This window comes from Cydia strobilella, chromosome 10, assembly GCF_947568885.1.
Source record: "Cydia strobilella chromosome 10, ilCydStro3.1, whole genome shotgun sequence".
In the NCBI taxonomy this organism is placed as follows: domain Eukaryota; kingdom Metazoa; phylum Arthropoda; class Insecta; order Lepidoptera; family Tortricidae; genus Cydia; species Cydia strobilella.
The window spans coordinates 8667927-8695692 of record NC_086050.1 but is presented as its reverse complement, the minus strand read 5'-3'; the positions used below and the strand labels follow the sequence as shown (position 1 = coordinate 8695692).

The window sequence follows — 27766 nt, the reverse complement described above, 5'->3', positions numbered from 1 at the left end:
ATTGTCACTGAACAAAGACCACTAACGGTCCTAACGGCGGACTTCGCAACCGTTGGGCTTGAATTATTAAACTAAAATCGATAGTAGCGTGCTACCTATGCCATTGACCAAATGAAAAGGTTATTAATATCAATGCCATGGAAGTTCTTAAGTTCCATTGAATGACTGTGTATCAGTTCCGCGATCAAGTATTTTTTTAATACCTAATGTGTCTTTTCTTCTGTATGTTAGGAACAATTGAGCAAATTTCATGGTTCTTTTTTAGAAATAGAAAGAGTGGGTAAGGGTTGGAGACATTTTCCCTGCTAGACTCCTATCGAGCCGTTCATAGAAGTCAATGTCCACCGGCTTGCCCATTATTTAGATTTAGATTCATTTATTTCTCAATAAGTATTACATGTTTCTATTACAATCAAATATATATATAAAAAAAAAATAGTTTATTTACCAAAAAATGATACATAGTTTTATTAACCTATGATCTCCACACTAGGCTAGGCCTGTCTTGTGGAGTCAGTTGAGACAATTCCAATTTTTAATTAACATCTTCCTATGCTGAAGTTTTGACATTGTACTAATAAATGAATACATATTAAAATCGTCAATATATAATAATGTACAATTAAAGTATTTATAGAATTAATTGGCAGATTGGCTTATCCTACAAGTCTCAGAAATAACTCTCAAAAATTATTTAAAGCCTCCGTCACTGTGACCTTATAGTCCATAGAATAGGTACCTTTGGACTGGTCTTCATCAAATTATTATTAAATCAGTATTATCTCAAAAGATCCACAATCGCTGTTCTTTAGTAAATAGTAAACATCTAATAAAGTTAAAATGGTTGATAACCTAGTAGTTTTGTTTGCGGCAGGTAAGAGCCTAATTGAGATAATCAGCTCTACGAAAATATTGATTGTGAAATGTGTTGATTTTGAAGGACCGAAAGAGCTCGTAAATCTGAGTGGAAAGAAATTGAAAAGTTTAGGTACGGCTACAAATATAACCCTACCACAGCTTATTGATCTTTTTGATTCAACGTTAAAACTTTGATGTAGGTATCAACTTGCCCACGTATCGGAAGGCATCGGGCAAGTTTGCGGAAACAATATTAAATTTCATGGCAGCACTTGAGTCCATATTTCTACATATTTCTTTTTTCTGTCTACATATTTTTTGGTAGTTAAGTTAGTAAAAACTACACTACACTTTCACAATGGACGTTGGACACTAACTACTGTTCTGTGTTACTGACTAGAAAGAAACTAATGAAATATACTGGATCAGGGCATCAGTGTTTGTACTCATTGTTATCTAAACAAACAGAGAGACTGAACTTCTGAATACCCATATAGCTAAAATACCTCATCACACCTGTTGCTTACGGTTTTATTTATTTTTATCATATTTATAAACATGCATGTTATGCATCCGTTTAGATAGGTCACGTTTTGAACATGACACTGACACGTGGCGAGGTTTAATAGATCATACATAATGTTACTTTAATGGTATTGACATTGGACTCGCTCAAATGAATAAGTTGTTTCTATCGACAAACACATTAAGTTCATCCTTTATGACAAAACTGATTTGTTTGATCTCCATGTTACTTTTGATGAATATTGTCTTTTATATTTATTTACGTGTCTTTTCATTTGAGTTGGTTTATCAACTGCTCGATTCGGACTATGATTTCTTGTTCTTACCTTCGTCTCGTTGGGCGGGTGACGTATCATATTTCAAATAGTGGATCGCATAAATACAATTTCCAATAACCAAATTTTCTTAAGACTTCGGTCCCAACCGGCACAACCTCGATTATTTAAAAATGGTCCGCTCTCTTTACCTACACTCTTATTGACGGCACGACTAATACCTACTACCCATCCTATTTGAAATTGAGAGCTCAATTTTGTTCTTTGAGGAATTTAAACGAATATAATAGCCAGTCTTTGTAACCTTTAGCAGCTAAAGCATAACCTAATTGACTGAATAACCGGGTCTGGTGGTTTTATTTTTATACATTCTTCTAAATACGTCAAAGATGACTATAATTAATTATATATGCGTTTCCACATCGTGGTTATGCATTAATCCCTGTGCATTACACGAATGCCAGGCTTAGCTGATAGGGCACAGGTGTTATCTGCTGCAATATATGTATATATATAAATGTAAAGTAGATCGCAGAAGTCAGTAGCGCGTGTCTGTCTATATGGATGAATCCACGTATTAGCGTCACTCGTTGCCATGGTTACAGTTAGTTGTTCAGGGGAAGGACAACTCTCAAAAACCTAATTTATCAAACATCCATCTTTGTGGTAGTTATAAGCCATTTCCATAATCGATCATCAACTAAGCATGTTAATAGAACGTGATACAACATTTCTCCTAAAAAACGGTGCATTATTGTCCCTTATGCAACGGCACAGAACAACAATACAAAAAAGTTGATCCAACTAGCTTAGCTAACCAGTGTCACCTCCATAAGGACCTAATTGGACAGCACTCTTATGCCTAAGCCAAGAGAAAAACGCACCGAGCGAATTTTGCTTGACGCTCACTGGCAGCATTTGCCATCACACATTGTTTTTCATAAACTACTTTATGATGAAACATGCATGAGATTGGCTCAGGACCGGGATAAGTGGCGTACCTACCTCTACCAACTCGAAGAGAGGCCTATGCTCAGCAGTAGGCGATAAAAGGCTGATGATGATGATGATGATGAAACATAGTAACTGAATGCAAGTCATGTACATAATTAAGGCAATTTTCGTTTGGTTGACAGTACAGTTTTTATCAAAATGGCGATGAGCCATATGACCGTCGACGCTACTAGTACTGTACTAGTGACCAGCGAATTTGCTCGGAGCGTTTTGAGCGGTTCGCCTATGCTTTACGAGTAGACTCGCATGCAGTCGGTATAGTCGTTCGATTTGTCCTGGCTGGCCCCGAACGGCTAATCCTTTGTCTATTGTTAAGTAACACCGCACGTGCCACTTACTGCAAAAAAGGGTCGTATAATTCTAATTGGTTTAATCTAAGACTTCTAGGAGGTAGTTAGTACTAGTGTTACATTCCATAAAGTAATTTTATAAAGACCAAAATACAATTGGTCTCTCTCTATTAATCAACAGAAGGAGGAGGTTCTATGTTCAATTATTTATATTTTATAACTGGTGAACGTGGTGTCATGTATGAAAAGGCTGTGTGAACTCTCATTCCGCTAATTATAAAAAAAAATAGATTAGTAATAAAAGTAAATGGCACATATTTCAATGGCAAATCGAATAATTAGTTCATTGATAAGATATAGCCATCTGTGTTGATTTTCGATTACGATAAGTAATACAAGTATGTATATCGAATAATACTTCGTAAGTACATATCTTTATCACTGCTAATTGAGTTTCTATCGAAGTGCTTGTGTTGTGCACTGTGCAGTGTTCTAGTTCTTATAGTGTGATTGAAAAGAATGGTGAGCTAATTAATTAAAATATATAATTATAATCATAATTACATTTTAAGTGTAGTTCAACTAAACTTGTATCGCTTCGGTGACATTTAAGGATTTGCCACACTGGATGCGTTCTGCGGGCAGCGGTCAGGTCAAACTTCAACTTCAAAGGTTGCTGTCAATGTTGTTCATACCATACATAAGGCGGGTTTGACCTGACCGCTGACCGCAGAACGCATCCAGTGTGGCAAATCCTTTACGCTCAGTAACTGTAGAAAGCTGAGAGTTTGTTTCAGTTGTAATACTTGTTATGTTAAATAGTGCCTCTAATAGAGTTAGGTAGTGCAAATTAAGGGAGTCAATACGGTGTACTAAAATTATGGTTAATTTTTAGGATAACATTTTTGTATATTTGTAAAAATACTTCTCCAAATTATTTGTAATTCATTTTGTGTTGATCATCATCTGACTAGTTTGCAACCCACTGTCGCACTGAAGTGAATAGCGATGCACATGAAATTATTTAAGGATCCAATTCCAATCACATCATACTCTGACTGGAAGAGATCCCTTACAGGGATAAGTTCGCCTTTGTACATTGTATACTTTCTGTTTAATTGTATATCTTAACCTGTTTTATGAACAATAAAGTGTTTACATACATACATACATACATATTTCGTTATAGCTAATATTTAGTAATAATTACGAGTATGTACGTAATACAATATCGAGATAGAAAGTTCCGCATTGGTATCGAAAATGGGTTTTTAATACAGTTGCTCAAAAAGTGCTACTTTTCGTGGCTGTTTAGCGTGCGGAAAGTTGGTTCTCGCGAACTAGTGCTTTTTACTTTTCCAATTTTTTTAAATTTTTACTTGTTCCAATTCATGACTACTTATTGATGAGTGTTAATATTAGTTTCCTCTAAACGTCGTAATCAACATAAAAACCTACTGTTAATGTAAGAATACGAAAAATATGCATATTTCATATTTTATTACTTACCTCTTCATCATTATAAGTATTATAACACGTTTATTTTTTAATGTTGAAAAACCGTTCTTAATAAGTTGTCTGAATGGAACGGAACGCCTGTCAAAGAAGAGGCGTATTTTCTTACTGCAAGAATGTTTTAAGTTTTCAAAGGCAACATTCGATATTGTTTTTATAAATATACGATACACAAATAATCGTAAATAACGATATTTAGGTAATAATAGTACAATATTTTAATATTTACAATTGTTTCTGTCTTATAGAACATGCATTTGAAAAAAAAAAAAACTCATTGAAGTGGGTTCAATAACAATAACAAAATCCATTCAAGTCGAATAAAAGCTAGAAAAACACCTCTTCATAATGTCAATGTCAATGATGTCACAGAATTAATAATAAAAAAGTTTCGAATTCCATTCCTTACTTGTTGCTTTTCTTATATTTTCGCAACTGTATTAAAAAACCGTTCGATACACGTGCGGAAATGTCATTCTTCACTGGTCCCGAGTCTTGCCCCTCGCCTACGGCTCGTGGCAAGATATATCGGTACTCGTGAAGTAATGACATACTTTCCGCACTAGCATCGAAATGTACTATTCTTTCTATTATTACGGCTACTCCATTCTGTGAAATGATGCCCTTTTGTTTTTTTCTTGATGGACTGTTTATTACAAACTTTTATTTAACTTGCAATGTACCTATGTAAGTATAGTTGGTCAAACCAAATTGGCAGTAAATAAGAACACAAAAAACTATATTTACTCATCCTTTTCTTTTGGGTGCTAGTACTAGTGTAAGACAAAGATTAGTATGAGTCTCTCTGTCTATGTTTGAAATAAGACAGTCCTTTGACACACTATATGTATGTAAGTATGTTTGTACGGGTCAAATCTTGCAAGTTAAATTTGACCCACTTCCCGGTTTCCGATGGAGCTGAAAATTTGCATACATATGTAAATCGGGTGACAATGCAATATTATGCTACCATCGAGCTGATCTGATGATGGAGACAGGACGTGACCATAAAACAACGGAACCTGTGCTTGGGGTTTTTAGAATTATCTCTATGAGTATTTGCTCGTGGAAAGAAAAGTACAGTCAGCGATAAAAGCTTGTACCAAAAATGAATTGCCAAAAAGTTATTTTTTATTTCGAAATGTCTCTTGTTTTTGATGGCTTCATGCCGTGGTAGGTATTTAATAGACATTCAACATTGTTTCTTGTACTTTCTTTGCCACTTATAAGTCTATAATATAATCTTCATCAAATCGAGAATGAAATGTTCAGTTTTGAAGTGTTCTTGTAAAGCTATGCACAAGAATTAGGAAAACATGAGAGCTACTTTTATAGTAATAAATGACCTATAATCACGAGCTTTCACGAGTGTCTGACTAGTCGTAATTTTATAGTCGCCGTAAACATATTCACGAGTGATTTTTATGAACTTCAGCATATTATATATAACTATTAATAACCGCATAAACGAACTAAAGCTTATATAAACGTCGCTACGGCCTATCAGGCCTGAAATCTAATATCTCGCGCAGTTTGCGACAGCGCGGCGCTAATCAATTGGAGGCAATCGACATCACGTGCGGGGCGCCACAATGGAGCACGTTGTCCATACTACACCGTCTGAAAGGGAAAGGTTTTGAAGTAGTCGATACACGTTGTACTCGTATGTAGAAATTTCATAAAACTGCACTAAAAATAACCGCCGTCTCCCTAACCTAAAGCCCCGTCGATGATGAGGCATGTTGGCTGTCCATACTTACACCGGCTGAAAGGAAAAGTTTTTGACGTAGTCGATACTCACAAAATTGCTATGTATATAGAATAGTTGCCTTTTCTGTTAAAACCCCGTCAACAATGGGGCACGTCGGCTGTGAAATCTGTCCATAATAAACCGTTTGAAACGGTAAGACATAGTCGATACGTGTCACATGAAATTGCAATAAAAAATAACCTCCCTCAGTCTAAAACCCCTCGACAGTGCTCGGTTGTTCACAACCCAGACTTACATACCTACAGCCTGAAAGAGATTTGATGTAGTAGCTACGCGTCACATGTGGAACTCACAAAAATTGTAATTTATTTATGTCAGCAATGGATCATGTTGCCCACTGATGCCCAGACATATTAAACTAACAGCCTGAAAGGGAAAGGCTTTGACGTCGTCAATACGCGTCACATGTAAATGCGTGTAATTTTTATCCTGAAATAAATAAATCTAAATCTAAATCATGCAGAATCCTCACAAAAAAGATTTCAGTAATGATCACATGTATGCACATGGCCCCCTACTGGGTCCTAGAGTGAGCTTTTGGCTGGCATTAACTAGCTTTTCTTAGTAAAGTCCGATAACTAATGGAATAATATAAATGTTAAACACTATTTGTTATTCCAATTCAAATACCCTATCAAGAATCGGTGTTATAAGTTCATTAGACTTCGTTGCTTTGTTTTCCATTAGTACCTAACTACCTACTTTGCGTATCGATTTCGTGCTTCTGTTTCTATTTAACTTTAATTTAGGTTAACTCTCCTAATAATTACAATGTTTCTTAACCTGGTTAAGAAATTAAGAATCAATTCAGTCATAACATTCAATAGATTTAGTGAAACGCCACTAGAAATAGTTGTGTATTCACTTCAGTCATCATTAATTTCAGTGTTTATGTCGACGGAGTATTTTCTTCGAGTTTACTCATACGTTTTTCGCTTTAGCTCCGTGACACGGCACTATTTCAGATTTACATATATTTGATATGTCAGAACTGACAGTTACAGCTTAGGTTCTTCAAAAAATATCCGACACAATGTATATGTTGTATTGTATAATATTTATTGCGGCTAATGCGAATGCGAACTAGAAGGATACTGGATAACTTAACCAGAAGTGACCTTAGGCATGTCAATAAATAACTAACGTGCGAAAATGCGAAAAATACAATATTGCTGTACTATGTTATGTACATGCAATGCGGAATCTTATTACGATTCCCGACGATTCAGTTATTTACTTGCAGTGCCGCAGTCTCAGCGGTTATGTAAACCACAAACACTTTGGAGGTCAGTTTCTGCTACGCATTTTAAAATTTCCGCCTTATATAGAATGCAGGAAGGGTACCTATATAATTACTTATTTAACATAAGTATCTATACTGTTCATAGTTATTACACATCACATTAACGTCAGTTTACTATATAAGGATCGATTTATAAATAATGTACTTTGCCTCAATTTCTACTAAGTATCATAATAATGTACATCATCATCATCATGTCAGCCGATAGACGTCCACTGCTGGACATAGGCCTCCCCCAAGGCTCGCCACTCCGACCGATCCTGTGCCGCTCGCAACCACCGAATTCCCGCTACCTTTACCAGGTCGTCGCTCCATCTCGTTGGAGGCCTACCGGCAGTTCGTCTTCCGGTACGCGGACGCCACTCCAGAACCTTCCGGCCCCACCGGCCATCAGTTCTGCGAGCAATGTGCCCCGTCCAATTCTGCGAGCTATGTCGGTGACCCTAGTTCTACTGCGGATATCATCATTTCTGACTCTATCACGCAGAGAAACCCCGAGCATAGCTCTCTCCATTGCCCTTGAGCCTTCTTATGAGGCCCATCGTTAGCGCCCACGTCTCAGATCAATAATGTACACGTAATTATAATGTGTATCATTATTATAGATACACGTGTACAAATACCTCTTTAAAAATATTTAATATTCAGATTGATTTACTTAGACAACTGCAAATCTAAGAAAATTCTGACAATTTTATTGTAAATTTAAAAGTGGAAAAATTACTGTCTTGGATGAGACTTGAACTCACGGCCTCTGGATCGATACTCCAGCGCTCTGCCAACTGAGCCACCAAGACCTCATCCATAGTCAGCAAATCTTCCCACTATATGGGTCTAGGGGTCACCGGAGTTCCAAGTCATATTGGAAATTCACCAGTTACGAGTTAAATTTATTCTAAGCTTAATAGCATCGATCGCAGACGTTTCTGCTTGTTAAAAATTATTTTTATTGTGTTAAGTATTAGTTACTAAGCTAACGTTTATTGCATTATTTAGGCACATTTTATTGTAACTAAGTATGATTAAATAAAAATAAAAAATAAAAATTATAGCATTTATTACGGATACTAAGCATAATACAAATGATTTATTCTTTACACATTGGTTTTCCGGTTAGTGTCCAGCCGTGTCTTCAAGCTCTTCATTCTTTCCCGTCGATAGTATGTTTGTGGGCCATTGAGCTACTCTGATTTTTCTGATGTCATCTTTTGAATTGGCCACATTGATTTCTTTTGCCACCTTGTTGGAACCACTCTGTTATTATTTTGTCCTGCTATGCCATGGCCTGCTACTCCTGCTAGGCCATGTCCCGTCCATCGCCATTTTAGCTGTCCTTTTTTCTTAAGTATGATTTCTACATTTGGGGTAGATATTATATCCTCTGCTCGTTTGCGGTCTATTAGCCTGATACGTACTTCTTTCGATTCCTCTCTGGCAAGTTCTCAGTTTTAGAATATCATCGCCCTAGTCTGACTTCCATACGTTACGCAGGCAGGATAAGGAAACACGAGTTGAATATTTTTTACATATCTGTCATAGGGCACATTATACACATTTATTTATATTCCAATAGTGGTTTTTAAACGCATTTATACTTATAGGCCAGTCAAATTAGATCCAAAAAAAGAGTTTTGTGGAATTAATTCCCAGCAAGCTGGAAATCATTTTAATACCGTCGTTTGATCCTTAATGCGTAAAATCCGAGTTGCTCCATCCCAGGAGGTGTGTGGATAAATTTTGGGGGCATTATGGGAGATACGTTTTACCTTGGATTGACAAAACCACTCGACGTAGAAGGAACCCACGCAATTAATTCCCAGCAGAAAAAATCTAATTTGACTGGCCTAATTTGAGTGTGTTCCTTAGTGTTAACTAAGGAAGATAAATATTGTAATTATTACGAGCTATCGAACAGGAAGCGTTGCATGGACGATAAATATCTTGAACGTTCGATTTACAAAGTTAATTGACGTTTGTCTTAGCATAGACGATAAATAGTTGGAAATATCGACTGCTATTGTATTAATATGCAAACGTTTCTCTGTTCCCGACAAAGAACAACTGGAATCTTCTGGAACTGGAACATATAGGTTATCGATTAACAACGATATCAGCGGCCTGGTACTACTTCCGTAGTTCTATATTGTGATCCTTGCATAATTGAAAGCCTCTGTTGTGGTTTGGAGCAACCGTTTCGACGCGCCTTTGTTTTTGGATTGAGATTCTTTTACTCCCTGCCAAGTTAAATATTGTGCTTTGTATAAAAAAGTTCACCCGAACGTACACTGTAGGTATCTGAATGATGTCATTACTTATAGACGTTATTGTACATTTCGCTCGTACTTCGCTTAGTACACGACTGTATTGGCGCGAGCGAGACACGTCACGTAATTAAAGGAAAAAAATTACGTCATAGTACTCATTTATTTATTTAAACCTTTATTTTTATTTAGTACTCATATTTGTCTTTAATCATGTACCCTCCGTTTACTAACTACATAATTACTAAGCTAATTTTGAAAGCTTTGAAAGCCAAGCAAAAAAGAGCTTGCTTTTAACCAATGTTTATATTGTTATAATATGTGATATTTTCTATAAAAAGGGACCTTATTGTCGATGGCGCTTACGCCATTATTAACGATGCTCCGATATAAATACAATGCGGCGCGACGCTGTGCGGCGTAAGCGCTATCGACAATAAGGTCCCTTTTCATAGAAAATGCCCCATATACAGTTTAGAAGCATCCTGTTATTAATAATATTATTATTTCGTAATTCTAAATTTTTTATATGTAGAATACAGTACATAAGTCACGGCCAAACGAAGCCATTGTTATTAGACACCAACGTGAAGGCTGCGACATTGACAATGACCGTGAGTCAAGGTACGGCGGCCTCAGAAGTCGCTGTACACTAGCACTTTGTCGCAGGAACACGCCATGAGCTGGCGATCCATAATATGACAAGATACATCAGTAACCCATTAGGGTTTAGTAACTTTTTTGCTGATGCAGTGGTAAAAAAAAGATGGAAATGAAAGCAAAACAAGGAATCTGATTGTGATTCCAGAGTTTCTTTGTAAACAACAAATAAACGAGAAGGAGTAATACCCCTTACTTATGTTTAATTCATATAATTTATTAGATTTATTTATACCATAGCGTGTCCATCTCATTAAAAGCACACCCGTGTGGGTGATGAATGTAGACGGAAAACCGTTGTAGTTTTGTATGACCATGATTCGATAGCAGATAAAAATATATATAAGAGTTTTTTATAGGTATCTAAATGTCGTGAGGATCGTAATGAGGGCTATCGTTTTTTTGATCACCAGTTGGCGCCTCTGTTGATGGTGGTCCAAAAGACTAAAGAACAGCTGTCAGTCATTGAAGTTAGAGTTTTGAATGATTCACGGTTAGTTTCACTAGACTTATATTGACCGGGATATAGACCGTGATTACCTTTTGTATTATTTGTGAGCTCCCGATATTTCGACGCAGTTACATGCATCATGTTCACGGGTGACTGAAGATAGCGGGTGGGTGTCAAAGTTGTGTAGACAGCGCTCTGTCTACCCTCATTCTTGCGCGTCGGCTGCGTTCACTTTCAACGTTACCAACGGTCGCATTCACACTTGTTGGTCCGGTCGCGTTCACACTCGTTGGTCTGTCCAAACACACTACACTCACGGTGACACTACGCGTGTTTGATTCAGATATCACTGGTTTTTTACACAAACAAATCACAGGATTCCACACATTTGACAGTTTAAACCCATCTTCACGATTAAAATTTTTGTATTTGTGAATTTCAACGGCTTCTCTTACCAATCTTGGTATATAGTGGCGTTCTGTCGAAATGACCTTGGGACTATGCAACTCGATCCAGTGATTTGTACCCGGCTCAAGGAGATGCTGAGCAATAGCTGACTTGCGAACGTCATTGTTCTTGACCGCAGCAATGTGTTCTTTAATTCTGCAGGCAATAGTGCGTTTGGTCTGCCCAATGTACGAACTACCACAGCTGCACAGGAACAGGAAGCTGAACTGATGCAAGGACACCTTAATAGCATGCACCGATCTATGTCGTTTACATTGGAAATGGAACAAGAAAGGAGTATTGCGTTTCTGGATGTGAGACTGAATGTTACAGGTTGTGGCATGCTGGGACACTCAGTCTATAGGAAACCGACTCACACGGACCGCTATTTACACGCGAGCTCGCACCATCATCCCAGACAGTTAAACTCGGTTGTGGCATCACTGACTAATCGAGCACACGCTCTGTGTGACTCGCTACATCTAAACCAGGAGCTGAACCATGTTCAGAGTGTCCTGAGGATGAATGGCTACAGAGTTAACATTGACAAGCGGGACACAAAAACCAAGCGCCTCACTCATCGCGTTGAGAGACAGCCAGCGTTTATGCCGTACGTCAAGGGTGTGACAGACAAGATATCAAAAATACTAAATAACTACTCTGTAAAAACTATCTTCACCCCGCACAGGAAAATTGCACGATTTCTGCGGTCGCCTAAAGACAATTTTCCCCTGGAAAAACCTGGTGTATACAAAGTTGAGTGCAGCTGTGGTAGTTCGTACATTGGGCAGACCAAACGCACTATTGCCTGCAGAATTAAAGAACACATTGCTGCGGTCAAGAACAATGACGTTCGCAAGTCAGCTATTGCTCAGCATCTCCTTGAGCCGGGTACAAATCACTGGATCGAGTTGCATAGTCCCAAGGTCGTTTCGACAGAACGCCACTATATACCAAGATTGGTAAGAGAAGCCGTTGAAATTCACAAATACAAAAATTTTAATCGTGAAGATGGGTTTAAACTGTCAAATGTGTGGAATCCTGTGATTTGTTTGTGTAAAAAACCAGTGATATCTGAATCAAACACGCGTAGTGACACCGTGAGTGTAGTGTGTTTGGACAGACCAACGAGTGTGAACGCGACCGGACCAACAAGTGTGAATGCGACCGTTGATAACGTTGAAAGTGAACGCAGCCGACGCGCAAGAATGAGGGTAGACAGAGCGCTGTCTACACAACTTTGACACCCACCCGCTATCTTCAGTCACCCGTGAACATGATGCATGTTACTGCGTCGAAATATCGGGAGCTCACAAATAATACAAAAGGTAATCACGGTCTATATCCCGGTCAATATAAGTCTAGTCATTGAAGTGACAAGTGACATTTGACATTTCGAACTATGGAAAAGATCACCATCTACACTAGCGCCCCTAGCGGCGAATTCATACGCGTTAGCCCTCATTAAATTGAATGGTTGCTAATTCCATTGAAAATTTCGTTGATCTATTATTTCTGTTACACGTGTTAGATTAATTCCTATGTAAATTAGGTTAATACATATAACTCACTGTATTTATAATGTTATTTTCCGCAAACAAACGCGTGGGATTGGGTACCTCGTAAATACGCAGTTCATAGAAAACGCTTGCCATAAAAAGTTGGATAATCACAGGTTTCGTCCAAAAAATAGGTCAGCCCTATGTGGGTCGCGGAGCCAATTGAGAGAAATTGAAAAGAGGCTGGCAACGAGAAGTAATGAAAATAATATGGCATTGGGTACCTACTTTCATGTCGGAATATGGATGCACAACCTACACTGTCCGACATAGGAATCTTTAAATGTTGGCAAAATTTAAGGTAAAAGGTGGATCTCATGCTATTAAGCGAAAATGATCTGAGTAAATGCTTCTACTAAAATACAGAGTAGGTACCTAATACTTAACTGACATCTACCAATTTATTAAATTGTCTAAACATTTTAACGTTAATTAATTCATTTCCGTATCAAGGAATCCCTTGAGATAAATAATAATCGGCGTAAAAGAAAAGTCACAACGATTAAATAGAGGGGGTCTTTATTTTGTTGCAGATTTTGATCTATTACATAAGCAGTTTTAAATACGGCCTTATCGTTCCGAATTAACATTTTACGGCAATATTCGCTTAACGATGGAACAATAAAAACAAGTCGAATGTATATGTATAAATAATTACGATTTCCGTGACGCAATGCTCTTAAATTTATGAATCGTTGATTTTCATGGGTGTATTAAAATCAAGCCCACTTCATTGTTATTGACTCGATGAGATCATTTGTGTACTTTCGGGACTTTTCCGAAGCAAGGTCGTAACGTGTTATCGAAAGAGAAATTGACTGATGGTGTTTGTGCATTTTTCTAGGGGATTTTGGCGTGTTCTTATCTAAATCGTTTGTTTGCTATGTGACATAACTACGTAATGATATATCACCGTTTGGTTACCTTGATTTCCTTCTAATTTCCATTTGTATATGTATCTCATTTGACTGTCATAAAGACAGTACACGATGAAACCCGGCCATGTATGATCTTGCTTTGGTATATCTTTTTACCGAGTGCACATATTCAAGCAGTTCTTATATTTTAATAATCTGTAATTTTTTTTTTTATAATAAAAATACAATCACATTACAATGTATGTATGTGAGTTTTCGCCGAATATATTCCATCATACCTTAATTTTTTTGTCCAGTGTTTTTTGATAATCTTCACTCGCTTCGTACTACAATGCCACAATTGTATTAATATTTTATAAGCTGTTTTTTGCTCATTAGAATGTCGTCTTAACAAAAACTTAGTTTATGAAACTCTTTTCTACTTGACGTAGCCAGGAAAACACTTTCTACTCCAAGCACTGAAAGTTGTTTTTATATGAGAGGCATTTTTTTTTGTTAGAACACCTCAGAACTATTTCAATTCAATCTGAACACAGTCAGAAAATTTTTAGGTATTGTGAAAAGAAAATGTAATAGGATATAAATTGGTTTATATAATCAAAAATAATAAAATATTTTTAACTGGAAAATTTGGTAAAGACTGTCAGAAGACCGTGGACGAAAAAATATAAAATAATAACAATAATAAGCCCGCAGGGCAGCTTGTGGCGAGCTGTTGGGGAGTGACGACCCCACGGACCCGAGTGCTCCAGAGTCGGTCAGGGTCTCAGTCTCCGGCGTGTCTTCGTCGGTCGGAGTGGACCCTAAGGGGACCCGCAGGACTCTCAGCTCTGGCTTGCCTTTATTGGCCGTCCAGAGGGGAGTCGTAAGAGCTATATGCTCCAGGGGTGGAAGTGAAAGATGTATAAGACGCGAGTTGGCACAGTGGCTGTTAACAGTCACTGGGTAAAAAGCGGCGCACACCTCTCGACACCCCTGAGCCGCTCACACCGGTTTTGCTCCTGGTCGTCTTCACGACGGCAGTTTCAGGGGCCCATCTAGTCAGCGGCAAGTCACCACCTGCCTCGATAACGTGTTTTAACATTGTTATGGCAGGTGTCCGGAGTTCTTTACAATAGCCCAGTCTCATTGTCCACCCAAACTTCAATCCATAGACCGGTATACTGTTCACTTTTTCTGCAATAGTCCCAATGCCTGCTGCGACCGGTTCATGGGTGTCTATTGTTGCGCCTGTGAACGGGTTCCAGCAGGCGTTCTACATGACATTAAAGCTCTCCAAGGGGACTCTACGTGTTGGATCTATATCCCCACGCAAGCCTATCAAAAGACTGGGATTTATAGGCCCGTGATATCCAAGGAGATACAAATAACAATAATAATAAAAATGTTATTTATTTAGGTATGGTTTAGGAATATAGGTACTGTGGAATATATAACGCTCAGTCACAGACAACCTAATTTTATATTATGTTTATTATGTAGTTTGATAATCATTTAAGGGAAAAGTGCTGCTTGACAATGTACATTCATTTAATAGTTATTTGTTATACAAGGGTGCAAAGTTGTATTTTACCCGCGAGTGTGGAATTGAAACATGAGCAAGCGAGAGGATTCTATAGTTGAACCACGAGCGAAGCGAGTGGTTCTAAAATAGAATCCTGAGCGTAGCGAGTGTTTCAACACACGAGAAGTAAAATACATTTGCACCCGTGTGTAACACAAAATTTTTCCCCTCACTATAGCGAGGAAAGTGCAACATCCACAGGCGTTAGATCATCTTCATCACTGGAATCACAAATTTTTTTACGATATTATAACAGATAACACTAGAAATTCTGATTTTTACGTGAGTCGGTGAGAAGAACAGTAAACATTTTGTTGACAATGTTGACATTTCTGTTCTGACGTATGAAATGTCAACGATGCGTTTTGAAATTGCATCGACTCAACTTGTGTGTTCAGAATTATTTTTAACATCATTACAAAAAATCTAACGTTTCTTATGGAATTTTAAGGTTTATGACTTAAAATTATTAAATAAAGCTAAATTTAGTATTTTTTATTAGATTCTCAAACCATTTATTGAATGATAATTAATATCGAACGAACCATTATCATGAGCGTTTTACGTTTTGTTATCTGTCAAGCTACTTAAACACGCTCCATCCAAGGTCAAATTACTTTCCCCACTAGTGGATAAAATGCGTTTTTCCCCGCTTGTTTTAAAGGATAATAGACGGCTTTCCGAGCTAGTGAGGGGAAAAAGATTTACCACATCATGCGTGGCCGGGTTTTATTGTGTACAGTCTTATAGTAATCTGTGTTATCTAAAATAAAACCGTAATCCAGAATATTTTTTCTTAAAATATGAAAGTATGACTCATAAAAGGTTAATGAGTCGTTCCATATAAAGTAGAGAAATTGGTGTTTTTCATGTTTTTTAGAATTTCATGGAAAAATTGGAGAATCTTGGTACTACTAGAATAAATAGAAATGCTAACGGTTTCAAATAGTAAAAACTGTCAGGAGTGGTCGTAGTTGTTGGCTTTAGGAAATTAACCTATTACCTGTGATTGAGTTGCAATTTTGCGCTAAGCATTTTTTCGGTTGTTACAGACTGAAAGCGAAACATCATGCGAGGAGGCGGCGCGACTGACGGCAGAGGGGGCCGAAGACGATGACGAGGCTTACGACTACGGGGCTTTACCCCCGCCCCCCGACGGGGGCTACGGCTGGGTTGTGGTTTTCGCCTCCTTTATGTGCAACCTCATAGTCGACGGCATCGCATACACATTTGGAATATTCCTCCCAGAGCTCGTCACGTTCTTTGGAGAGGGGAAAGGAACGGTGGCGTGGGTCGGAAGTTTACTCTCCGGCGTATACTTGGCTGCTGGTAAGTGGTTGTTTTCCTTATTTGATCCTTAAGCAATTAGGGTGTTGCAAGTTGCGACTACATTTTTAAATACCTACTCTCTTGCTCCGAAGAAAGGCGCCAGGTAAGTGTTTTGGCATTTGGATTGTTTAGGCTTCGTTTCCGTTGTTAACACCGTTGAAATAATAGTTTATTTATGTCTAATGAGATGTCTGAAGATGATGTATGGCATTCAACAAATCTGTTTAGTTTTGATGAATGCAAGTACATGCTACTAGATGTTGCAGTAAAATAACACGTCGTTTTATAACGATTGACATTATAGTAGTTGTACTTTGGCGCGTGTAGAATCATAATGATGGTCAGCAAGCCAGCTTTCCGAAATGGACATAAACACAACAAAGTCGGTACTTTTATGTACTGACTTTTGTTGTGTTCGTATGCGTTGTGCAGGAGCGCGCAACTTAAAAATGGTTTAGCTCTATTTTTTATTACTATAAAATGCCGCAATAATTACTCTCTGCTTTATTTTCAGATTGTTTCCAATAAAATATTTTTAATCATAAATTACTTTTGATTCATTGTGTTTTCTTTAGCATGCGACAATGCTCATAAAGATAATAATAAGCAGGTAACTATAAATATAAATCTTTATCACAACGTCGTTGACGTCGAATGTAAGGAAGATTATAATTATCTACAACAGTATGGGAGATGGTTTTCTACATATAATATGAAAGATTATAGATAATAAATAACTAAAATTATTTTCGTAAAAGTAAGATTATATTTTTATTTTGGTTAACATTGAGGCGTTACACCCGACAACCGACATATATTTTTAAGATTATTTACTTCAGGCAACACAACAAGATGTAAAAGTAAAAAAATCGAATAAACTTGTTCTAAGAATATAAATCTACAACTGCTGTTGAGGAGAAAATTTATCTTACCTTTCACTAATACCTTTTATTCCAACAATTGGAAAACCGAAAATTCATTACCTTTCAACCAAGCTTTACCTTGCTGAATTTGGCGCAGAAATTTCCCCGAACCGTTCATCAGCCTTGCATTTTAATCCCCTCATGGAATAGGCTATTTCCTGTCAATTGGGTCACGTTTGGTGCAATATTCACATGTCCACTGCTACACGCATCTGGTGCAATGTGCTATTGATTAGCAAATCCAATGTGGTAGATGTTACATTGTTGCTTTTTATGAGATGAAAGAATACCTTAACGCTCATTCATTATTATAAGGTCGACTTCTCCATTAACACGTCCATGAGTAAGTAAAAAATAAAAGAAATGACTTTCTTTTTCTCGAAATCTATATTTTTAGGATTTGCCACACTGGATGCGTTCTGCGGGCAGCGGTCAGGTCAAACTTCAACTTCAAAGGTTGCTGTCAATGTTGTTCATGACCGCAGAACGCATCCAGTGTGGCAAATCCTTTTATTATAAACTGAAATAGATATCATACACTGAAGAAAAAGTGATCAAGTCCACCAGTGGCAGAGGCGGGAATCGAACCCGCGTCTTCAGCTTAAGCGGCTAACGTCCTGACCGCTAGACCACTAGGCCAGGGCGGTACCTGTCCTAAATTCTCTGGTGTATGCTATCTTTAAAAGGCTAGGCGCCCACAACTAAGGGCGAGCAGTGTGTGCTTGCACCTCCTAATCCTTAACTCCTACTCCATGCGAATCCTTTACTGGACTATCTTTTTTTGTTTTACTATTTTACAACAGTATATACCTACAGATGAATAATTCGATAAAAATGAAGGATAGTATAAATTCACGTACTCGAAAACAGAAGTCGGCGTGTTATCTAAAAATTATAATTTACACTGAAGAACAATGAAAACCGGTATCTTTATTTGGAAACTCCATCAACAAAATATCACCCTTGATGTAAATACTACATAAGGCAATATATGCTTTAACAAAGGTATTTCAGATTATTAAAGCAAGTGAAGGCCGGAAGATTCGTATCTAATTATTACTTCTGAAAATGTTACCTTAGAGCTCTAATCTCAATCTAATCGCCTTAGATAAAAATAGGTACTATCTCGTTAAGTGTGTAATACCTGCTTAGCAACTATTATCAAATTGTTTGAGTCTGGCTTGATTACAATTGCACAATAAAAAATTCCCGTTTTTATGACTGGTATTTGAAATACATACCAAGTAAACGTAGGCGTTTCAGTCAGAACTTCAATAAGCCGTTATCTATGAAATGAGTGTTTAGTACATCAGCAATATCGTTATCTGATTGTAGTCTGACATAGTAACCTGAACATGCACAGTATGTTTACGCTTTATCGTCAAGCGTTGCCTACTTACTACTAGTATTTGGGTGATTTTGCTTTCCCACCTGCACCGATAAAACAACAACTCTCATTAATTCCAATTGCTCAGCGAGGGTGGGATGTTTGATCACTTGTTTTAACCAGTTTAAAAGCCAATTTGAATACGTGTAGCTGTTTGTTATCTCGAGGCCACGTTATACTGTTTTACCGAAGATTCAGACTCGCCTGCTCACACAATGAGTTCACACAGCCAGAACTAGCGAATTGAGTTCTGGGAGATAACGTTGTTTTAAACTACGAATTGGAATTTGCATATCGAATAATGTTTGCGCCAGATAACTTTCCGTTTATTGACATCTGAGTAAATGAATCTATATTTCTTTAGAAACGCGTTTTAAAATTAAATTAAATTAAATTAAATAATTATTTATTTCAGAAATTCAATTTCCACCCCCGCCCCGAAATTCTTAAGCCCCGCACGTATGAGCCGTCTAAATGGGGCTTCCATTTAGACGGTTCCAGAACTTGCATGCAGTATTTAATACATTTCTAACTACAGAGGACAATGAATTTAGTCGATCGACTCAATACGCCCGCTATGTAATGAAAATTGCATGTAAGTTCTTGAACCGTCTAAATGGCGCTTTATAAGTAAGCTATTTTTGGTCAAAGACTGCTGAAGACTATATTTATACGCCACCTTGTAATCATTTCAGTTACGTACACTAGATGCAAATATGATGCAGGGTTTTTTGTTTAACTTGGAAATTAATTATTAGCCTGGCTCTCTGCCTGATTCTCTAGTAAATTAAGAATTCCTGGCAAGCTTGGTTCTCCATACAAACGTAGTTACGGTCTCATTATAAAACGAGTTTGCTCTGAAACTTTTTACTTACAATAGGATAAGGTTTATCTATGTCTGTAATTAGTTTATGTAGCTTCAGATACCATAGTTAATAAAATACAGCGAATTCAAGTTTTATCATACAAACCTTGTTTTTGCTCTATTTCGTTTGTTTTATAAACTGGAGCTATATAAACTAATTAGCTAATTACAGACCTAGATATACCTCATGTCATTGTATGTGCAAAGTTTCATTACAATCCAACACGTATTAAAATGAGAACGAAACTCCGTTTGTATGGGAGGGTGAAATTTAGCCGAGCTTGCCGGGGACTCTTAACACGTCGCCGTCTCATTATTGTAGTTACATTAGTAATACCTAATGCCGCATACATGCCCTTAGTAGTACAAAGCGATTAAAATGTAAATACTTATATGCATTATGCATACTTTGCAATCTTATATACCTACTTGACACTGAGAGACATATTTATTTAATTATAATTCAACTCCTTATGAGAAATTGTACGGTAAACAAAGCATCATAATCTGCCTAATAAAGTTTTCTTAGTATCATCAACTTGACATTGCACTAAGAACAAATTTGCTAAACTATCGAATATTTCAGATCCTTATAAGAATGAAGTTAACCTTCGCATAATAGCGTAATAAATATTACCATTTAAATTGACACCGAACCATATTAGGCGTATGTAAACGGCCATATTGACCCGCTTTGCATTTCGATGACGTGTGCGTTAATTAGGGCAATCACTCGACAATTGTGTCGCTTTCATTTATTATTCCACCATTGTTGACACACCGCCCTGCCCTGGAAATAAATTATCTCAATTTTCTTTTTCGTGTCAAATATTTTCATTTTGACAAGTATGGTATAAACGCTTGTGAAAATAAAGGCAATAAGTTCAAAAAACAACTAGCAAAAATACTCATACAAATGTAAATATAATTTATTATTTCATTTTAACAGATAAATGGATTAAAGCAATAAAATTGCGACACAGCTTTCTTTCAAAACAATTTTACCTGCTTATTCAATTACAATTGAGATTTTTTACTGCAACAGTAATTATAAATTAATCAATAAATAAAAACAAAAAATAAAATACAAATTCATTCACATGTAGAAAAGTCCATGAATCGAACGCTGTATGCAATGTCTCAGCCACTCGCTCCGCCATACCATATTACTGCGATAGCTGTTTACTATTTTCGTTTTAAAAAACTGAATATTGCTTCTTCAATCACTGTTAATATTGGTCATTAAATATGTAAAGCGGGGAAATATTCCAATGTAGTCTAGCGCTTCGCCCTATTAGCATTTACAATAAACGAGAACAAGGTAAAGCTGCGGACTAGTCTCGTCTGTGCTTCTTTAACTTACTATAGTATATTATAGTTTGCATATAATAAACTACTTAGGTACATGCTGATAAAATCTAGATTTTATTACTTATGACGCGTACGTCTCGGCAGCCTAGTTGTGTTGATTGAATAACAAAGTTTGTCGTTTCACGGTCATGGCGGGCGTGATTTACCTACCATTGATAAGGCGTTTTTGTGCGAGTACTGAGACATTTTTTTATACTGAGAAAAATAACAAAAACAAATGACTCATTTTCATCATGTCCGGTTAATATTAAATATGCATTGACCTTAAATCACTTTGGATTTGTTATGTTAGCAACTAGCACTTTATTCTTGAAGATTAATTTTCCATTTAGGTATGTACGTCGTTTTAGCTCCGGGTATTAAACTAAAACTAAGGCCTATATATTTTGAGTCTTCATTTCAACAGCTAGTAAGAAATAAAAGACAATGGAGTTCATTTCAAGTGGTGGGTTGCATTAATCATTTACATATGACGAGTCGATCAACTTGAAATATATAAGTATACCTTTGTATATTATGCCTAGGTAAGTACAGTCAGGTATTTTATTGCTGTGCCAATTTCTGCTGTTGATCAAGACAAAACCGGCTAAGGATCTCATATTATTGTCATTGAACAAGGTGGAGATTGTACAGAATTCAAATCTCTTGATCGTACCTACCCGGTACCTGTTATCCTACAATAATCAATCCCTAATTTTTTTTATTTGTTTCCAGGTCCCATAGTATCAGCGCTATGCAACAAATACGGGTGCCGAGCGGTGTGCGTGGCGGGCTCGCTGGTGGCGGCGTCGGCTTTCGTGCTCTCCACGTTCAGCAAGAGCGTCACCGTCATGATGATCACCTACGGCCTGCTTGGAGGTGAGTTTTCCCTGCTGCGAAACCTGTATAGTAGGCGTGAAGTTAGCATAACTTAGCAGGCGGTCAGCAGACAACAAAACAAGCGTATTGCTATTCGTCGACATACTGTCATCATCATCAGCTAGCTGTGTCTTTAACCAATTACAGATTATTGTACTTCTCGCTTTTGGGCGTCCAATTGTAACCTAACCTAACCCTGTATAGGTTCAATTTTATAAGACTTCCAGGTTCTTTCTTTTTATTGTTTATTCATACAACAGACAAGCTTACAGTTTATAGTAAATCGCTTACATGTTACACAACAAGATTAAACAAGTATTTACAATATACCTACACAAAAAGTTAAACATTACAAACTAGGTACAATCACTCAAAAACATATATAGAGCTGTGGAAAACGAGCCCGGTGAGTTATAAAAGACATCGACATCAGGTCTTTGGACTGACAATTCGTTTAGGAGTGAGAGTGCCCGATTGGTGGGAGCATTACTGTCCTGACGCGTACGCACCCCGCCCACGGCGAACAGTCTTCTGCGGCGTCGCGACGACAGAGTGCCGCCCTCACTGGCGCCTAATACGCACGTCCTTGGCGCTGGAGCGAGCAATCCTACCTATCCGCGCAATTACTGATTCTTCCAATGTTTAAGTCGATTAATGCTATTGTCGTTCCTAAAACGAATAAATTTTCATTAATATATTTACGCTTACAGTTCCAGAGTAAAATGACCGTGCCATGACATAGTCGAGACGTAGTCACGTAAATCAATATTCATATTAAATTTTCGTATTTCGTCTGCCGAACCTAAAATATTGCAAATATTGCAATCCCTTATTGTTATATTTAGGCTGCCAAACTATTGTTGTAGATGTAAAGACTAAAAAGCCTATCATTTAGCTCAATGTGAAAATTATGATTATATCGGTTTCTAACGCAATATATCTATGAGGTTTGTTATCACAATATTGTAAATTTACCTCCGCTAGTGTTTTCATAGTGACTCATTTAAGAGCTCTTAATTGCCCAGTTCCTAAACATTCAATTAGCAATTCGGGGAACAACTGGCCGGCATCCGGTAGTACTGATGTCATTCCTATCAATCCAATCCACCGTGCACTAGTCCAACGCTAAAACGAACCAGTATTTGACCGTTCGTGAACCTTATTGCAACGCTATAAAGTCTACCAATGGCCCAGCCAAGATGAAAATCCCCGATAGAAAACGCCAATCGAAACTTAAATCATCATTCGCTTGCCCTTGTCCCATTCACTTGGGGTCGGCGCAGCATGTCTTTTTCTTCCATACCTCTCTGTCACCCGTGATCTCATCATTCACTTGCGTTAGTTTCATATCATCTTTCACACAGTCCATCCACCTTTTCCTCGGTTTTCCTCTCCTCGTACCTCCCTCCACATTCATTCTTAATACATTTCTCGTCACATGACTTTCATCCCTCCGCATCACATGCCCGTACCATGCTAGGCGATTTGCCCTTACTTTTTCTGCCAATCGAAACTTAAATAAACTCAAACTCAAAAATTATTTATTTCAAGTAGGCTTAAAAATAAGCACTTTTGACAAGTCATACAGTCATAATCAAGAGAAAATAAAATATAACAAACATTCACTGAATTAAATTAAATTTTAAACAAATACAATTGGTAACAATTAATAAATTAATAGAGAATTTACATACAAGAAACATAAATATCATTCAGTCCCAGGCAAATAATATATGGAAATAGTCACGCGACTTTTTGTCATCCCGATACGTTTTTTCTATTCGTTTGGCGTTTGTCGACGATGTACGATTGTTATCTTGGCTAGGCCCCCAGATGTTTTGCTGTTAGCACGTGTGGGTAGGGTATCCTATTGTGTGATTAGCCGGCGATCGGTAATAATGGCCAGTCACCTGACTATTTTTACTTATCGTCCTTCACAACTGTTTGGTCTGTTTGTATACAAGCGAGCTGCCAACTGAACTCTGCCGGGTTACCACTTGGATTTCGTAAACAACTAGATATTTTCCTCCAGGTTTATCGATTTAATATAAAGCTTCTGAAGAATTTGGCGCCGGAAAATGGGGATTGCTATTTACGGCAGAAATAATATGAAAGCTATTGAACTCGCAGGTACAATTGAGGACATTCCCGGTGAACCACTTCAGAAAATTTTTATATACCTCGATCCCTACGAGCGAGCTAAACTCCGCCTCCCATAGAGATAACCAATTACGAATATTACGATGCATTTAGGATTCTTTGTGTTAATACTAAAAAGGGTAAAAACAGGTAATGGGACAAACAATAGGTATAAGGACAGTTTATTAAAGTGGTTGTTGTTTAGGCTAAGCTTCGCCTCCTCATTAATAGACATTGTTTATTGAATGAGTCTAGTTTAGATTTACATAATAGTGATTTAATTCGCATCTGTATTCAGACAACAGAGGACTGTTATTTATCTGTCGATATTTTCATAGAAATATGGCGCCGGGTCTTGTGAAAATTAGTCCGTGTAGTGGACTAAATATAATTTGCACCGATCTCTCGAACAACTGCAAATCGATGCAAATTGTATTACGATTACGTCAATTATAACAAGCGCTTAAAAAACTGAACAACTATTTAAAAAAAGAAGCTTTTATTACTAATTCCAAACGCTTCGGTCGAGAGATGAGACCACAGGCACGAATGTTTTGTTGAATGATCTTTTGGTATACAAGGTAGATTCGTTTGCTTATATATCTAACTATAAGTATATTTGTGATTGTGGTTACGGTTCAATAATGTCAGGATCAAACGGCAGGCGTTACAGTTATAATAAATGTAATGATGTATTCGTTTTCAAGGAACGCCTTTGCTTGGTTGGTGCGGTCTCGTTTGTATTGAAATTACGGATCAGAGCATCCTTTTTCAAGGTTTAATAGCACATCCTCGGAGTGCTTTGTAAATTAATTTAATTGTGAACAAAGAAAATGAAATACTATAGAACAGCCATTCTCAAAGTGTGCTCCGCGGACACCTGGGGCTCCGTAAAGCCTCAGTTGGGGCTCCGATGAGAATACTTGTAATAATAAGAACGAAAACCAGCTTTTCTATTTCAATTTCAATTTTATTTTGCCATGTAGGTTTACAAAGATACACTTATGTCCGTCAATTATTGCACATTATTTTCTTAAAACTATAACATTTTTAATTATTCGACTAATACAATTATATTAGGTATATCTACTCCGCTAGTCCAATAATTATTAGGTATATCTACTCCGCAGTGACGAACAATTTTTTTTCATTTGGGGCTCCGTCAAATATTTCGCTTTCCAAACGGGTTCCGTCACCAAAAAACTTTGAGAACCGCTGCTATAGAAGATATTCCACTCTTAAAAAAAAAACACATTCGCAACAGTGCACATTTACGAGTGTTTTCTCTCCGCGGTGACCAAAAGGGCTTTGAACTTTCGGCTTTTGTGTAGGGTTGAAAGCACTTTGCTTGTCGCGCGTTTATTTGCGTTCGTGTATCATGAAAAGTAAGATTGGGTATTGGGTATTTATTTCTCGCAGGGGAAATTTCGCATTCGTATAGACTATGACTAGACCTTGGCACAATTTTGGCATGCCATAGCGTAGTACAACTCGTCATTTCGAAACTTCTATCCTTGAGTACGTCTAAACTAACTTTGCACTGCGAGAAAATGTGGAGTGCCACCATGATCGGTAATATTTTAATAGAAATTTGACATTTATACTTTACAATTCCCCTTTACAATTCCACACGCGACCTGTCGCGCGCCTTCGAGACTATCAATCACTCTCTTCTTCTTAAGAAATTGTTTGAGTACGGTGTCACGGGAACCTTCCATAAAACGATTATGTCTTTCCTAGAAAATAGAAAGCAACGCACCTACGTGCTCAACTCTAAATCTGACCTTGAGTCAACTGGTAGCAGCGCCGTCCCTCAAGGATCTGTCGCGGGAAACAATCTTTTATTAATACTCGCCAACGACATAACAACAGCCTGTCCAGACGTAGAATATGTGTTATTTGCAGACGACACTTGTATAATTGTTAATGCCAACTGTTTCGATAGTTTAACATCTAAGCTCAGTCATGTAATGAAACTAGTAGAAAAATGGTTCACCTCTAATGGCATGTCACTTAACCCTGAAAAGACCAATATTATACATTTTCAACTAAGGAATTCAATAAAAAATAAACTTAATATAGTACTAAATGACACAATAATACCACAAGTTGATACTACTAAGTACTTGGGATACATGATCGACTCTGGGCTGACTTGGGCGTCTCATATTTCAATGATCTGTGACAGACTGGCCTCAGCATGTTACGCCCTGTCCCGGTTAGCCGGCAGTCTATCAATCGAAAACCTAAAGATGGCTTACTATGGTTATTTTCACTCGATTTTAGTTCAGGGAGTGGAACTGTGGGCTACGGCTGCGGAGAGGGACAGAGCGTTCAAAATGCAAAAACGCGCCATTCGTGTAATTGATGGAAAGCCGATGGACCATCCGGCACAACAGTTGTTTAGGAAACACAAGATCCTTACCCTACCCTGTGTATACATACTGGCCGCGTGTATGTACGTTAGGCAAAACATACAGAACTATAAACGTTCTAGTAGTGAGCGACGTCCCCGGCTACTTGCCCCGAGGCGCCGACTCGCCAAATCACGACGGTCACTCAGCGTCATGGGACCAACTATTTACAATTCATTACCCTCAGATATACTTAACTTAAATAGTAACCAAGTATTTAAATCTAAACTTAAACTGCTGCTTATAGAAAAAGCATTCTACAGCATTGACGAATTTATAAATACTCGATGAGGTCGTTGACTTCTGCATGGTAATTTAAAAAAAAATATATATTCATGTTATATTTAAATCTAATAATGTTTTTTTAAGTTTAAAAATGTTATGAAATATGTAATTAATTATATTAACGAACATATGTACATATATATATATTTTTATAAGTGTAAAATGTGACCTGTAAAATTTGCTTTTACCAATAAAGTTCTGTATTCTGTATTCTGTATACACATCGTCAAGTCGGTGTAGAGGTAGCTTAGTTTGACTTTATAGATGTTCTATTTAACCGATCCTTAATTGCTTCGGTATTTCTGACAGATCATTAAAATAATCTGTGTTATGGTACAACTCTTAAGCCCGTACGTAACAAGAGCGTGATCTATGTAAATGTATGCCCGCAAGTGGCCTTGGCACAATTATGGCATGCCGTAGCGTAGTGCCGCGTGACGTCCTCAGTTGGAAATACTTCTCTTTAGTTAACTTCATCACAATAAGAGCTTTGTATGAGAGTGACGAATCTGCTCTAGTTTAATGTAATCTGTGTTATGGTGCTACAACTCCAAGCCCGTTCGTAACGAGAGCGTACTGTATGCAAATATATGCCCGCGTGTGGCCTTGGCACAATTATGGCATATGGCATGCTATAGTGTAGTGCGGCGGCGTGACGTCCTTCGCTTAGATGCTCCTAACATCTAACTATCCGTAGATGTCCTATTTGTCTCGTACAACATGGCCGGCTTTAAATATGAGCCAGCTGTCTGTTAGGAATTATTATTCTTTTTTTTTTCAATCCAGGCTATAGGTATTTGGCATGGAAGACCACGTCGAGCAAA

The 27766-nt window shown here is 37.5% G+C and overlaps 1 protein-coding gene and 2 non-coding genes across 8 annotated transcripts in view; 1 reads left to right on the top strand and 2 right to left on the bottom strand.

Annotated features, from left to right (window-relative positions):
- The window catches only part of LOC134744554 (monocarboxylate transporter 3), a 71124-nt gene that overhangs the window by 12322 nt on the left and 31036 nt on the right, over positions 1–27766 (top strand). For all 6 annotated transcript variants that reach the window (XM_063678386.1, XM_063678387.1, XM_063678384.1 and 3 more), the window contains exons 2-3: positions 16424–16700; positions 21961–22104. In XM_063678386.1, coding sequence (XP_063534456.1) covers positions 16424–16700; positions 21961–22104 — 421 coding nt within the window. The remainder of the gene's footprint in view (positions 1–16423; positions 16701–21960; positions 22105–27766) is intronic.
- Positions 8276–8348, bottom strand: Trnad-auc (transfer RNA aspartic acid (anticodon AUC)). Its single transcript has one exon. It is a non-coding gene; the product is annotated as a tRNA-Asp (tRNA).
- Trnak-cuu (transfer RNA lysine (anticodon CUU)) lies at positions 18191–18262 on the bottom strand. The gene has a single exon. It is a non-coding gene; the product is annotated as a tRNA-Lys (tRNA).